The sequence below is a fragment of the Carassius auratus genome, unplaced genomic scaffold (genome assembly GCF_003368295.1).
Source record: "Carassius auratus strain Wakin unplaced genomic scaffold, ASM336829v1 scaf_tig00042172, whole genome shotgun sequence".
In the NCBI taxonomy this organism is placed as follows: domain Eukaryota; kingdom Metazoa; phylum Chordata; class Actinopteri; order Cypriniformes; family Cyprinidae; genus Carassius; species Carassius auratus.
The window spans coordinates 27540-44370 of record NW_020526704.1 but is presented as its reverse complement, the minus strand read 5'-3'; the positions used below and the strand labels follow the sequence as shown (position 1 = coordinate 44370).

The 16831-nt window shown below is 39.8% G+C and overlaps 1 protein-coding gene across 1 annotated transcript; it reads left to right on the top strand.

Annotated features, from left to right (window-relative positions):
* Positions 1–10644: 10644 nt before the first annotated feature.
* Positions 10645–16508, top strand: LOC113085766 (GTPase IMAP family member 7). Its single transcript, XM_026255257.1, has 3 exons — positions 10645–10745; positions 13646–13705; positions 13915–16508. The coding sequence occupies exons 1-3, from the start codon at positions 10712–10714 to the stop codon at positions 14823–14825; spliced, it is 1005 nt and encodes a 334-aa protein (XP_026111042.1). The 5' UTR covers positions 10645–10711; the 3' UTR covers positions 14826–16508.
* Positions 16509–16831: the final 323 nt, after the last annotated feature.

The following is a 16831-nucleotide window of genomic DNA, read 5'->3' as shown; positions in this document are numbered from 1 at the left end:
CCTGCTGCAACGGCAGTGGGGAGATACAGAAAAGGCTCCTGCGGGAGCAGACACTGCTGCGGCAGTGGGGAGATACAGAAAAGGCTCCTAAGGAAGCAGACACTGCTGCGGCAGTGGGGAGATACAGAAAAGGCTCCTGCAGGAGCAGACACTGCTGCGGCAGTGGGGAGATACAGAAAAGGCTCCTGTGGGGGCAGACACTGCTGCAGCAGTGGGGAGATACAGAAGAGGCTCCTGCTGCAGTGGCTGTGGGGAGATACAGAAAAGGCTCCTGCGGGAGCAGACAAAAAAAAAAGCTGCGGTGGAAGGCTGACCCACGGCGGGAAGTGAGAGAGGCTTGCTGTAGTGAGAACTGGGGTGCGGCCCAGACTGGTTGAATGACTGCTGCTGTGGTGATCCAGCGCTCAAGGAGAGCCCGGTCATGGGTGGGACAATCTTGAGTGAGGCGAGCTCCGGGCTTTGCATGGTCTATTGGCCACAACGTGTGGCTTGGCGAGAACAGCAGGTGTCGCGATGTGTTTGGCGAGGTAGGAATGATCATGGGTATAGGCAAAAGCAGCAGATCTGAAAAAATTCCTGGTATAGATCTCCTCTTTGGAAGGAAAATTGGGTCTGTGATAAGATGACAAATGGAGCAAACCAGGATGCTGATAAACCGTCAATGGAGTCAGTTAGGCTAAGGGGCCGTTTTCTCCTTCTTTCCAAAGCGCTCGGGCAGAAGCGCTCCTGAAGCGTCTGCCTTTGCTAAGCAACCATGACGTGCTCTCTCCATGAAGACGCGGAAATTTCAGCAAAGGATAAATAGATTTGCAGCACAAAAAAATCGCCCTCAGTAGCTCTGCTACTAAATTTATTTCAAAATGGCAATCCATATACAGCTATGAACAGCTGTTCCTTCATCTTGGCTGAGTTTTCAACGTTGTTACAGGAAAGGAACTTGCTTAGGAACAATAATAACCAAGCAAAGATGCAAAGGAAGTGATCAGCTTAAATAGAAAGCCCAGAATGAGAAATATGTGAAAACAATAACACTGATTACGAATGGCACAATGTTGACGTGAGTGCACATTGGGGACCTCTAGTGGCCAAAATAACACATTGCAAAACAAAGGCTCTGACAGGACCCCTCCCTCTAGGAACGGCTCCTGACGTTCCCTCCAGGACAACTGGGCTTGCGAGCGTAAAATTCTTGCACTAGTTTGGGGTCTAAGATGTCCTTGGCAGGAACCCAGGAGCACTCCTCGGGACCATAGCCTTCCCAGTCCACAAGATACTGCCGGGACCCACGTACTTGACGGACATCTAGTATTCTGTGGACTGTGTAAGCTGGCTGGCCCCCGATGATACGAGGAGGAGGAGGTCTTCCTGTCGCAAGAAAAGGAGAAGACAAAACAGGTTTTAACAGGGAGACATGAAAAGTTGGATTATTTTTCAAAGACTTAGTCAAGTACAATTGATAGGTAACTGGGTTCACTTTCCTGGCAATCTTGAAGGGGCCGATGAATCTCTGGGAAAGTTTGCGGGATTCCACCCGCAAGAGAATGTTCTTAGTGGAGAGCCAGACTCTTTGGCCAGGGCGCAGAGTGGGGGCAGGTCTGCGTCTGCGATTAGCCTGGCGCTGGTACTGCTGAGACGCCCTAAGGAGCTTGAGTCTGCCTTTTTTCCATGTCTGGCGGCAGCGTTTAACAAATTGATGTGCAGAGGGAACTGCAACCTCCACCTCTTGTTCAGGGAATAGTGGAGGGGTGTACCCGAACTGGCACTCGAAAGGGGACATGCCTGTTGCAGAGGAGCAAAGGGTTTTGTGTGCGTATTCTGCCAACATGATGAATGAAGACCAAGAGGAAGGATTGTTAGCTGCCATAAATCTCAGTGTAGTCTCAAGATCTTGATTAAGCCGCTCTGTTTGTCCATTGGACTCTGGGTGAAACCCAGAAGTCAGGCTCACTGTAGCCCCCAGAGATTGACAAAAAGCCCGCCAGAATCAGGAGGAAAACTGGGGTCCTTGATCAGAGACGATGTCTTGTGGAATTCCAAAGACTCTGAACACATGATTTATAACCAATTCAGCAGTTTGTTTTGCGGTGGGTAGTTTAGGCAGAGGAATAAATCTGGCGGCCTTGGAAAATCTATCTACTATGACCATGATGGTGGTGTTGCCTTGTGATAGTGGAAGACCAGTGATAAAATCCATGGAAAGATGGGACCAAGGTCTATGAGGTATGGAGAGAGGGTGCAATAGCCCTTGAGGAGAGCGGTGAGAGATTTTATTTTGGTTGCATGTGGGACATGCGTTCACAAATGCGGTCACATCCTCCTTGATAGTTGGCCACCAAAATCGTCTTTGGAGGAACTCAAGAGTGTGTGAGGTATCTGGATGAAAAGTGAGACGAGAGGAGTGTCCCCACTGGAGGATCTGAGAGCGGACAGCTTTAGGGACAAAAAGACAGTGGGTTGGCCCCCCTCCTGGGTCTGGTTCTCTGGCTTGGGCTTGTTTTACTGTATCTTCCAGATTCCACCTGATAGGAGCTAATATCTTGGAACTTGGGATAATTGGTGCAACACAATCTTCCTGTGGAGTTTTAACATATGCTCGGGACAAAGCATCAGGCTTTAGGTTCTTAGAGCCAGGTCGGTAGGACAAGATGAACTGGAATCTATTGAAAAATAAGGACCAACGTGCCTGGCAGGGGTTGAGTCGCTTTGCCTGCTGAATATATTCCAGATTTTTGTGGTCCGTGAGTACTTGGAATGGGTGTTTGGCCCCCTCAAGCCAATGTCTCCACTCTTCCAGCGCTAACTTGACTGCCAGTAACTCTCGATCCCCTACATGATAGTTCCTCTCAGTTGGTGTAAGGCGGTGGGAAAGGAATGCACATGGATGCAGCTTGTTGTCCTCTCCTATCTGGGATAATACAGCTCCAACCCCATACATCTGAAGCATCGACTTCCATGATGAATGGTCTATCTGGGTGAGGGAGAATGAGAATAGGTGCAGAGGTGAAATATATCTTTAGTTTGTTGAAAGCCAACTCTGCTTCAGGTCCCCAAGAAAAGCTGGTTCCCTTGGTGAGAGCAAATAAAGCAAATAAAGGAGCCGCCACAGTACTAAAGTTCCGGATGAATTTGTGATAAAAATTGGCAAAGCCAAGGAAACGCTGTACCTCTTTTACCGATGAGGGGGGGGGGGGCAATCCACAACAGCTTGAACCTTTTGAGGATTCATGTGTATTTGGCCAGGCTTGATGATGAACCCCAGGAACTGAACCTTGGTCACATGAAACTCACATTTCTCAGGTTTAACATAAAGATGGTTATCAAGAAGGCGTCTCAGAACCTTACTGACGTGTTTTACATGCTCGTGGAGGGAACTCGAGAAGATGAGGATATCGTCTGAGTAGACAAAAACAAATTGGTTTAACATGTCTCTGAGAACATCATTGATGAGAGCTTGAAATACTGCGGGAGCATTAGTGAGGCCAAAGGGCATAACTAAATATTCATAGTGCCCAGTGGGTGTGTTGAAGGCAGTTTTCCACTCATCTCCTTGCCTAATGCAAACAAGATGGTAGGCATTGCACAAGTCAAGCTTAGTGAAGATGGAGGCTTCTTGCAGAATTTCAAATGCAGTTGTCATTAGTGGCAAGGGATAGCGGTTTCAAATGGTTATCTTATTAAGGCCCCTGTAATCAATACATGGTCGAAGTCCGCCATCCTTCTTCCCAACAAAAAAGAATCCAGCTCCAGCAGGGGAAGTGGATGATTGGATGATGCCTGCTACAAGAGCTTCATTAATGTATCTCTCCATAGCAGTTTGTTCAGGGGAGACAAAGAGAATATACAACCTCTGGGGGGACAGGTACCCGGGAATAACTCAATGGCGCAGTCATAAGGCCGATGAGGTGGTAAGGAGGTGGCCTTCATTTTACTGAACACTGCTTTGAGGTGGTGGTACTGAGCAGGGACTTGAGACAGATCTAGGGTTTCTTGGGACTCGAGAATAAGGTCAGGGGGGTTCTGGGCCAAGTATTTAGTCTGACAGGTGGGACCCCAACTGAGAACAGTGCCAGTGGACCAGTCAAAGTGTGGATTATGCTGGAGAAGCCATGGGTGACCGAGGATAACAAGGAACTCTGGAGACTGTATAAGGTGAAAGCACATTCTCTCCTGGTGCTGGTAAGTGGTGAGACCAAGGAGAGAGGTGAGGTGGGTTACTTTCCCGGGAGACAATGGTCTTCCATCCAAGGCTGTCACAGTTAGGGGTGCAGGAAGAGAATAAGTAGGGATCTGAAGACTCTTAGCAAGAGAAACATACATGAAATTCCCGGCAGCGGCAGAATCAATCAATGCCTCGAGTTGGTGTTTTTGCCCAGAGTTGGAAGGTGAAGTGGTGCGTGTAACTCCTGTCACAGTCCTTCCTTGCCTCTACGGGACTGGGCGTTTCCCGAAAGCTCGGGGCAGGAGGAGCGAAAATGACCATACAATCCACAATATAGACAACAGCGCTCTCTCATACGACGGTCTCGTTCCGAGGGGGAAAGCCTAGCCCTACCCAATTGCATGGGTTCCAAAGAATCTTGGGGCACTGGTGGCATTGGAGCAAGAGCTGGACTGGCAGACAATGAGGAAACAGATGGGCGGTTCCGGCTTCTCTCTCTCAGGCGATTATCCAGCCAGATTGCTTGATGCATAAGAGTTTTCAGATCAACAGCAGGTTCTCTGGTAGCCAGATCATCCTTGATTGCCTCTGATAGACCATTCAGGAAACACACCACGTGGGCTTCATTGTTCCAACCACTCCCTGCTGCAACAGTCCGAAACTGAATGGCATATTCAGCTGCACTCAAATAAAAAAATGAAGTCTGCACACTGAGAACTACTGCTCAAGAAGAATTTAATTAATTAAGCTCAAGCAACGTTTCGACCTTCAGGTCTTCATCAGGCACAGTATCAATATAAGGTGAAGTCAACTTTAAATAGACACAGGTGATCACCTTAATTAGGCACATTCGAGCAATCATGTGACAAATACAAGTCATGTGACACATACAAGAGTTTATTTAACAAAAACATCAAAAGGGAACAAAATATCCTTTGTATAGAGTTAGGTTACACAACAGAAAAATCCTCAGACCAGAAAGGGTCAAAAATAGTAAAATAGAATGAGAAACATGTGAAAACAAGAACACTGATTACGAAAGGCACAATGTTGACGTGAGTGCACATTGGGGACCTCTAGTGGCCAAAATAACACATTGCAAAACAAAGGCTCTGACAGAATTCGGACAGTACTACAACATGGCTGACACCTGATATAATGCACTATATAGTGCATAGGGAGCGGTTTCGGACACAGCAAGAGATACGTAGTGTAAGTGAATATATGGGGTCAAGGTATGGAGAGTTTATGCATATATTCACTGACCAGCTGGCCCCCATCTTTTCACAGATCTTCAACAGATCCCTGGAGTTGTGTGAAGTGCCTTCCTGCTTCAAACGCTCCACCATCATCCCCATTCCAAAGAAACCCAAGATAACAGGACTTAACGACTACAGACCTGTGGCTCTAACGTCTGTCGTCATGAAGTCGTTTGAAACTGGTTCTGGCTTATCTGAAGGACATCACTGGACCCTTACTGGACCCCCTGCAGTTTGCTTACCGAGCAAACAGGTCCGTGGATGATGCAATCAACATGGGATTGCACTTCATTCTGCAACATCCGGACAAAACAGGGACTCATGTGAGGATCCTATTTGTGGACTTTAGTTCGGCTTTCAACACCATCATCCCAACAGCCCTTCAGACCAAACTGACCCAGCTCTCTGTTCCTAGCTCTATTTGTCAGTGGATCACCAACTTTCTGACAGATAGGCAACAGTTAGTGAGACTGGGGAAATTCACATCAAACAGCTGCTCCACGCACTCTGGCGCCTCTCAGGGATGTGTTCTCTCCCCTCTGCTCTTCTCCCTGTACACCAACGACTGCACCTCTAAAGACCCCTCTGTCAAGCTCCTGAAGTTCGCAGATGACACTACAGTCATCGGCCTCATCCAGGACGGTGATGAGTCTGCTTACAGACAAGAGGTTGAGCAGCTGGCTGTCTGGTGCAGTCTTAACAACCTGGAGCTGAACATGCTCAAAACAGTGGAGATGATCGTGGACTTTAGGAGAAACCCCCCTGCACTTTCCCCACTCACTATCATGAACAGCACTGTGACTGCAGTGGAATCATTCAGATTCCTGGGAACCACCATCTCTCAGGACCTGAAGTGGGACAATCACATTGACTCCATTGTGAAAAAGGCCCAACAAAGGTTTTGCTTCCTTCGCTAGCTGAGGAAGTTTAACCTGCCACAGGAGCTGCTGAAACAGTTCTACTCAGCCGTCATCGAGTCTGTACTGTGTACCTCAATAAATGTCTGGTTTGGTTCAGCAACAAAATCAGACATCAGAAGACTACAGAGAACTGTTCGGACTGCTGAAAGGATTATTGGTGCTCCCCTGCCCACCCTTCAAGAACTGTATACATCCAGAGTGAGGAAAAGGCCTCAGAAAATCACTCTGGATCCCTCACATCCAAGTCACCCCATCTTTGAACTTTTGCCATCTGGTCGGCGCCTCAGAGCCGCAAATACCAGAACAGCAAGGCACAAAAACAGCTTCTTCCCCCAGGCAATCTACCTCATGAACAGTTAAATGGTCTATACTTATGCTTATAAACATGCAATATCCTTATATTTATTTGTTAACCCCTCCATCCTAGAACATTCCTGCATCTCACTCAATCCTATTCCATTATCATTTATAGCACAATTGTTTATACACTTATTTATTTGCCAATTTGTAAATTGTAATTTTTTTTTTTTTTGTCTGTGTGTTGTTGTCTCTGTGTACTGGAAGCTTATGTCACTAAAACAAATTCCTTGTATGCGTAAGCATACTTGGCAATAAAGCTCTTTCTGATTCTGATTCTGATTCAAAAGACTCAAAACGGGGTGTGTGATCAGCATTTGTAGTACCCAAGATAGAAGTGGGAAAGAAAAACAGAATGTCAGTTTTCTGTAAGTATATATATACAGGATAAATGTTTGCGATAATTATGGCAATGAGGTGGATTAGTGAAGTTAAAATATCCAAGGCAATAGTTCAGATTCTAGTGCAGTTCTAAATGAGCAGAAGTCAGAAACAAGACAAGAGATGATAATAGAAATTATACAAGAACTAAATTTATTAGAGCAAAATGGTACAATTGTAATTTTTTGTGGGTTCCAGCTCACATCGGGTTGAGTGGAAACGAAGAAGCAGACAAGCTTGCAAAAGAAGTGGTAGAACAAGAGAATGTTGATATTCTGATTCCATTCAGTGGGTCTGAAATTAAATCTATTCTTTAAAAAGAACATTTGGAAAGAATGGCAGTAGCATTGGGACACAGATTCCAAGGGTAGACATTTGTATCAATTACAGCCAGTAGTGGGGAAAGGAAGAGAATCTGTAGAGGCAGAGCGGAGGAGAACATAATCACAAGGTTACGACGGGGGCATACAAGATTAAATAATACAATTAATCTAATAAAGAGACACCCAACAGGGCTATGCAAGGTATGTGGCAGTAGTGAAACAGTTGAACATGCTATAAATGTACAATGAATTCAAGAATGAAATAAAGAAAATGGGAGAGCAGTTTTCAATTAAATATTTATTAAATTCAGGTAGAAATATTAAGACATTACTATAACAGTTCTTGACCAGCACCAATCTGAATAAGCGAGTATAAGTTTTTTTCTCTCTCGTTAAGAGGACTGAGGGTGGATGGGGGAGCTGGAGACGCAGTGTCGGATGAAGCTCGATGAAGAATCTTAACGAATATCAGGGGCGTGTCTATTTAGATGGGTAAACAGAGGCTGGGGGAGGCAATGCCTCCGCTAGGATAAGCCCTGCCTCCCCTGAGAAATGATCTGTCCCTCTGATGATAAATTAAGACTTAAAAGTGGATTGTTTTGTGCATATTTTTCCATAGCTTGCAGATGGGTCTGATCCAACAAAATCCAGTTTGGCGCTGTTTGACAGTGCGCGCTTCAGGGCTACGCGCTCAGAAAAAGTGCATCATGTGAGAACAGAACGCTAATTGAAATGTTTACCTGGCAGAACTTTATAGCAGTGGCGTGTCCAGAAGGGTGGCAAAAAAAATGAGATTTGCCACCCAAAACAGCGTATGGGATCGAAGTGCATTGACAGCTGAACTATGGAGTGAGTTTTGGTTCTTTATTACATGCGAGAAAATAAAAGATCTGAGAGAAAAAAAAAAGTTTGAGCGAAAAAGTTATCACACTAATAGCAAAAAAACATTTCATGAGAGAAAAAAGAATATTTGAGAGAAAAAGTTTTCATGCCAATAGCAAAAAATTATTATATTTGAGACTAAAAAAAGTTTTGAGAGAAAGTATTTTCTCATAGAACATAAAAAAATATACATTTGAAATGTTTTAAATTATTTCTGAGAAAAAAAATCTCTCTCAAAATACTTTGCAAAAAACTCTCATATATATATATATATATATTTTTTGCGTGAAACTATCTAAATCAAAACATTAATTTGGCATTTGATTTAAACATAGTATAAACCAGGTGAGTTTGCAAGTTTACCTAGCATGATGGCTGGTTAGCTTTACTAGCGATTAGCAAGCAAATAATATAATACACATTCATTCATGAATATGAGTGCTATTTTTTAATGTTTAATCTTCAGTGATACTTAACTTGCTCAGCCAGCTGTGTGTCATCATCTTACCCAAACATTAGAGTGTCCGTGCTCAACTTAACTAGCCATAAGGCAGAGGCGGCATCTATGCAGGTGAACCGAACAATAGTGTAATGATTCATTTCGACTCCCAAGACAAGACGATGCTCACCCGACTGGCCAATAGGAACGTGGCCCCGCCCACGACACAATTCTCACAGTGAAAGCAAAATCCTGACACGAGAGCAAGAAATTGCATCAAGAGCAAAGAAAAGCGTTTCGAGAGAAACACTTTTTTTTTAGAGCAAATATTTTCACACTGATAGCAAAAAATATATATATTTGAGAGTTTTTTTCAAAGTATTTTGAGAGAGATTTTTTTCTCAGAAATAATTTTAAAAATTTCAAATGTATTTTTTTATGTTCTATGAGAAAATACTTTCTCTCACAACTTTTTTTAGTCTCAGATATTATTATTTTTTGCTATTGGCATGAAAACCTTTTCTCTCAAATATTCTTTTTTCTCTCATGAAATGTTTTTTTGCTATCAGTGTAATAACTTTTTCTCTCAAACTTTTTTTTTCTCTCAGATCTTTTATTTTCTCTCATGTAATAAAGAACCAAAACTCACTCCATACTGAACAGCCTGATTTTGTGTCCTTTTCCGTGTCCTTTTCTGACGTGTGGTTTTTCTGAGCACAAAGTGCGGCCCGAAAACGAAAAAGCCCTTCGAACTGTGCCTGATTATTAAGTTTAAGAGTTTAAGTTAAGTCTATTTCTTCAAAATAGAGTTTATGTTTAGTAGAAGAAGAACACTCATTCAGATTTTTTTCTTCGCTATTTAAATTTTTGGGTGAATTATATGTTAATGAAACAACAAACACACAGAGAAAAATCAATACTCTATGCTCTTGACTGAAAAACTTTAATTCAGTTGCTTTAATAGGAATCAGTGTATATAGTTTTTATTTTTATATTTGTTCATTAAATTTTTTTAATGCTCCTGCTAAATACACCTCTTGTACCTGAAAATGAAGCACTTTATTTGTATAATATCTGTATTTGTAATGTGTATTTTGTTCTCATTTTTTAATAACAAAGATAAAATAATGACAAAGATTTTAATCCATGCACTTTGGCCTAAATATCTGCCACACTCTTTCATATTTTGTTACCTTAAAAGGCTTTATAATAGGGAAATTAGTTTGGCTGTGATGCTCAAACAGCTTGCAAAATAGAAAAACCAACATGACAAATATTATGATAAAATCATGGTATTTCTGAAAAAAAAAAAAAAAATTGTATAAAACTATATTTAAAAAAAGTTATGTTGCCTCTACTAATCATATCATAATTGAAATTATTATAGTTTTACAAAAATAGCTTTTATTTCAACTCTCTAAATCTCCTGACACCCTGTAGCCTAATATATTTCTAGGCCTACGTGTTTACATTTATTCATTTAGCAGACACTTTTATCCGAAGCCACTTACAACCAGAGAATAACATTCAAATACTGTTCTCATACTGTTCAAATGAGCATATAAAAAAAAAAATCTTTTTACCTGGGGCCGCATTCACAAAGAAACATATAAGAGGCTACAAGTAGCTCCTAACTGGCGAATTTAAGAGAAACTCCTACAAATAATGACTGCTAATGTGTTTTACTAAGAGTAATTCACGAAGCATTTCAGCCCTAAAAGTAGCATCTACTTATATTTTCAATTGTCTATGTTGCCTCCCCAAACATGACATCCTGGTAACCCCTCTGACGAATATACCGGGTTTTAGTGATTTATAGATATGATAGGTTAATTGAGTTAGAGTGTCAATGGTCCATTATAGGGACAGGTGGCGGTAACGCACTAAAAGTCTGCGATCCGCCGTAAAAGAAGAAGAAGATCTGTTCTCTCGCACAGTAGAGTGGTTCGCCATTCGTGTGGGAATGGTGAAATTTACATTGAATGTGAATCATGTCGTCTTCCAGTACCACACGAGACCAAGAAGGTAAGAGTAGTTTTTTTTATCATTATTTCTAAAGTTATTTAGCCGAAATCTGTGCTTATGTTTCATCGTAGTCAGATATCTGCCTATTTGTTTTACTTTCATTTTCATGTTCTGTTTACCCATCTAAATCTGAACATATACTGATCATTCCTCTCTTATTATGTCAATTTTAATCGTATTTTAAAGCGTGTAGAAATAATGAAAGCCTTTGCAAATGTTTCATATTTTGCGTTGATGAAGCAGCACACTCAAAAAAAAAAATGCTGGGTTAAAAACAAATCAACCACCCAGCGATTGAGTGTTTTTTGCCCAGCGGAGGCTGCAGACCTGGAACAGGCGGCCCAGACAGTTTTACACCCCGTTGTTGCTGATGCGTACAGTAGGGGGGAGGAGGATATACGGCGAAACTTCATTAATAACCACTTAAATAACATTTATTTATTTATTTAAATATAAACATTACATTAAGATATTAATGATCTGAAATACGGATTAAAATATCTGTAAATATTCACTGTTGGTCTACACAGGGTCCGAAATGACATAGGACTCTTGGGGGGTCCCCTAAAATTTTATCATTAAAGGTTCTGAAGACTACCTTGCTACACAATATATTGTAGGCAAAATTATATGGACCAGTTTTGAAGGTGGGATAATGGTCTTGGTATATTTTCCCTTGCCCCGCTGCAAATATCTAGATACACCAACCCCTGCCATCCCCGGTCCACCCCTATAAGCACATAAAATGAAATTCTGAAAAACTATCACTTCTTCTTTCTTTACTACTCCTTCCTCTTCTTCCTGAAAACAATATCATCTTAAGATTTGAGTAGCTCTTTTTGTAAAGTTCTAGGATGATTGGGGTAATTTTGTAGGGTAGGCCTAGTGCCTCTGCATAGAAAATATTACACAAGTAAAATAAAGCAGTGCTTTTGGTTTATCAAGTAAATTAACTGTATTAAGTTACACACATTGAATAATCAAATGTAAAATAACACTGCCTTCACTGTATACATTAAATATGATTCATACTATTAATACAGTTTACCTTTAGCTATAAAAATGTTTTTAACTTTCCTCTTTATTTATTTTTTTATTTTTATTAACTTTGGTGACACAAACAGCTGCAGGTATATTGAGTTGCTGTCCCTTTAAGACGAATGCATGGATCTATGGTAATGACATGCAAATGTTTTCTTTCTCTGACTGCGTTTACAGGGAAGCTCGTTGAAACGGACAATTTGACTTATTTCTGCGAGCACATCGTTATTTTTTTCTTCGTTCAAACACAAATTGATCAGAAAGACAAGGGAATTCGGTATTCACGAACTCCACGTGCTGTCTGCGACTGCGTGGCTCTGTGCGCCGACAGACAGACCAGTCTACATTTGGATGTTTAACATAAATATATAACCTACTGATACAGCAAAGACAACGTCGGCAGTATTGACGGCAAAATAGGCTACAGCATATTTCGTTCTGTATTGACAGGACAATAAGCAGAATTTGATGAGAATTTGATGCAGTTGCAGATACCATAGAGAGTAAGAGAAACACTAGGCGGGAGGCGCCGAAAAGCGCGCTGTTTTTGCATCCCTGACATCTACAATTTCCCCCAACAACAGCCATGTTATCACATAAGCACAATTTACCCTTGAAAAAAGTCGGTGATCTTTCTTTTTTCTCCTTTTCTCTCCATGTGCAGGATTACAAATTAAGAAAAATAATATTAGCTTCTTTACCAAGCTCTCATGTACATTCATGCTCAAATCACATTCACTTTAATCAACTCACAGACTTTAATTAAGTCCTGGTTATCTTTCGTAATCACTGCTAGACAAGGAGATTGTTAAGATGGCTTTGAAAAACTAGTCTAGCTGCTCGTTCTGCTGTTAGCTGGCAGATCATTTGGCTTCATACCATAACATACAGTCTATGCTTCATACACATAAGTTACAGCTAGCAAGAAACGTTGACAAACATACTCTTCTACATTATACTGGGTATCTACTTAATGCAATATATAGGAAGTCGAACTCCTAATATTTTACTATAAGCAATTATGGAGATATAAACACAATCGAAGCACTTACAGGATTTTCATTCAGGATTTCACTCTGCGATGTCTCGTTTTGCCGTGTTCATCTAGTACGTTACTGCGGGAGCCCCACTGAACTCACATGCCCTGATTGCTGCCTCGCGTTATGAAATAAATTAATTACTGTTATAAATACAAAACGTCACTAAAACCTATAATTTTCACAATAATTTTTTATGTTAAAATATATTTGTTGGGGACCCCCCAAAATCCAAAAATGAATTCTTATGGGGGGTCCCTAATGACTTATGGAGGGTCCGGGACCCCCCCAGACCCCCCTCATTTCGAACCCTGGGTCTACACACATACTGGAGACAACTGTCTGGGTCATAGATCTTCTTGCTCCAGGTCTGTAGCCTCCCCCTACTCCAGCGATTACTACAAAATTACTAACGTTACAGTTTTTGCTTAAAAAATGAATAGGTTGGAAATGAACATTTATTAACATGTTGAGAAAATGAAAATTAATAAGTTGAATAAATAACAATTAAATAAACTTGCTCATTAATAAATGTCAAACGTTTGATTATTAATGATTTCTCTAATTATGCATCTGCTTTTACCATAATCCAGAACCAAAGCATGAATGAATGAATGAATGAATGAACTAATTAATTAATAAACTCAAAGAAACAGATTTAAACCAGATAAGTGAATTGTGTTGCTATGATTACTAAACTCAGACTTTAATTTATGACAGCTTGAGTTATTACAGCAAATTTAAGTTCTTAAAATCATGCCTTTTCTGCATTTTGGTACCCTGTTTTTGAATGCTAATATTTATTTATCCAAACCTTTTTAGAACCCGGTGTTGTGCAAACAAGGACAAGAAGTAATAGTGTTGATCATGACCGTCCAAATTGTAAGTAGGCCCTCATCATGCAGTATTTACTACTACTCATCTCTTTCCTTTCTGGATTCATGTGTCATTTGAATTCATTTATTGTAGATGAAACAGTTTTCCCTCCCAAAGTCTTAACTTATTTATTTGTTTATTTATGTATGTATGCATATATGTATTTATTTATTTACTTATATTCTGCATATCACCTTTTTTATTTTATTGTTCAGTGTCCATGAGAAGGATAGTTTTAGTCGGGAGGACTGGAGCTGGTAAAAGCTCATCTGGAAACACCATCCTGGGCAAAAAAGTCTTCAGAGCTGCGAAAAGTGCTTCATCTGTTACTAAAGAGTGCTGGAAAGAGACAGGAGAGGTGGATGAACGTCAGCTGACGCTGGTAGATTGTCCAGGGATCTTTGATACTTCACTCTCAGAGAAAGAACTCATTAAGGAGATGAGTAAATGTATAAATATGACGGCACCTGGACCTCACGCCATCATCCTGGTCATTAAACTGGGTCCATACACAGAAGAAGAGAAACTCTCAGTGGAAAAGATCAGAGCTGTATTTGGAGAAGAAGCAGATAAACACACAATCATCCTCTTCACTCACGGTGATGAACTTACAGAAAGCATTGAACAAACACTGAGTGAAGCACGACATGATTTAAAACATCTCATAGAGTTATGTGGCGGACGGTATCATGTGTTTGACAACACAAAAGTTCATGATCGCAAACAGGTTTTGGAGTTTCTAGATAAGGTTGATAACATGTTGCTCATGAATGAGGACAAATATTACACCAGTAAAATGTTTCAGCATGTGGAAGAAATGCTTAGAGACAAAGAAGAGCAGCTTAGAAAAGAATACAGTCAGAGGATACAGGAATTAATAGACACATTTAATGAAGAAAAGACCAAATTGGAGGACACCATTAAAAAACTGAAACAGTCTGGGCAGGAAAAAGACCAGAAAATTAAAGAGTTAGAGGATGAAGTGAAACAGAAGGACAGACATTGCAAAGAGTTTAAGCGTTTTTATAAGCAGAAGTACAGAGCTGTGAGACAGGAAGTGGAAGAGACACAAGTGGATGAAAACATCCCAGAGATAAGCAGAAACCTAAAAAAGCTTCGTGTCTGAGTCTCACAAACATAAATGTTCAGTTTTTCCCCCCAAAACTAATTCTTTATTGTTGCGGTTTAATTTTAAATCAGATACTTGTATTAATGCAGTGTATTGTAAGGCCAGTATATAGTGCATTGGATGCTACAGTAATGCCATCAAAATGATGCAAACATTTATTTTACATGTTTGAGCAAAGACTGCCCGTATGTAGACTTTTTTTCTCTGCTTATTTACACATTAGTGTTTAGCTGCAGTGCTATTTTCTTATATAAACTATGAAAAGATTTTTCATGTTATATGTCACACATTAAAATGAACCATTTAATGCCAATGATGATCACATACAGTGACAAATTCTAAGAGCAGAATATTTATAAAATTATGTAAAACTGAAAAGGTTTCATACCAATGTTAAACAGCATGCTAACATAATTCATATGAAATTAAAAAAATAATAATGTACATTTATTTTTCAACATGGTGTGAATTTGTTATATAATGAAATTATGATATACGTAGACTAACTCATCACGGTTGTCATGTGACACAGGAGCCACAATAGTACTGTATTACTGATATAGGTTTATGTTTTATTATTTTCTTCCTTTTTATTAGAAATATTTCCAAACACATTAACTATATCAGAAAACATCTAAATTCTTAAAGGTGTGTAAGTAAATGTGTTTTGCACCAGATTGTTATTTCATCTTCAATAGGCGACAAAGTAAAGTAATAGTGTAATCTATTAACTACACATAGAAACCCGACTTTTTACTTAACTAGGCCTAACAGATATGAGTGTCATGCCATAAAATATTCTTAATACGAATGACTTTGTATTTAATGTGAATTTAATAACAATATTGTAAGTTACTATATTAGCCTTGTTAAAAAATCTTTTTGGATATTGTGTTTAATAGGATTAAAGTTTTTCATGTAGGATATTATTGATTTGTATCATATTGGACATTGTGATTTTTAAATGGAAATTCCCTTTGTCCTGTAGGATCCTATTTGATTCTGATTATTATTCTGATTGATTATTATAATTTCTTTTTACAGTAAAGAGATATTTTTATATTCAACTTCTTGTCTCCTGTATACACTTTATATCTTCCTTCCTCACTCCTTTCGAGTCTGGTCTGGATATTTGCATTGGATGATGCTACATACTTTCTCTCTGTGTGTGTGTGTCATCAATCCAATATCAGTGCCGTATCCATTTTTGCACTAATGTTGTCGGCCTTTGATGTAAAAAGCTGCCGAACACCTCTTTTTGCTCGTCACGTTTTGGGAGTAACGTCCGTGTGAAAAGGCCCGTAGCCAGGTAAATTTTTCCTGTTCGAAAATAAAATTTGTTCTCTGACCAATTTTCTGCTAAACTCCTCATATGAATGTCTGCATGTATAATTCAGAATGTTTAGTGTCCATGGTATGACAATGATCGCTGCGAGACACTTCCGAAGTGAACTAGTCTTCAAAGAGTTGAGAGCACGAGACCCAGCTATTATAAGCGTTATTTTTTTACTTGTTCTTACACTTAATTTGACACTTTAGAAAGTTAATAAAGTAGGAAGTTGCGGTTTAGGGTCAGCGATAACTTTATCTTATGTAATTTCCAAAATATTTGAAATAATTTTGGTTTATTTATAGTTTGTTTATTTTAATAGCAATATCTGGCAAAATTGCATCGTGTGCATTGCATCAACATTACACTAAGGATTTTCTAATAGTGGCAACTATCTGCACCTCAGTATTATAAAACAGTATGCAATAATAATTAATGAGTGTCCATTTTAATTCTAATTCAATTTATAACAATGTTTTCAGGATTTCTCAGAGCGCAGGCTTCAAGTATAGCTCGTTTAAAGTAATGGTGCTTCATATAACATTATCCAGAGAAACAAATATTAATGATAAATCCCCTGTTATGTTTGTACTGGCTACCGTATACAGGCCACCAGGGCACCATACAGACTTTAATAAAGATTTTACATCCGAGTTAGTTCTGGCTGCAGATA

Coding starts and splice junctions, on each gene's coding strand:
- LOC113085766 (XM_026255257.1), top strand. CDS start 10,712: ATGTCGTCTTCCAGTACCACACGAGACCAAGAAG. Junction 10,746..13,645: donor TACCACACGAGACCAAGAAG/GTAAGAGTAGTT, acceptor AAACCTTTTTAG/AACCCGGTGTTGTGCAAACA. Junction 13,706..13,914: donor TGATCATGACCGTCCAAATT/GTAAGTAGGCCC, acceptor TTTATTGTTCAG/TGTCCATGAGAAGGATAGTT.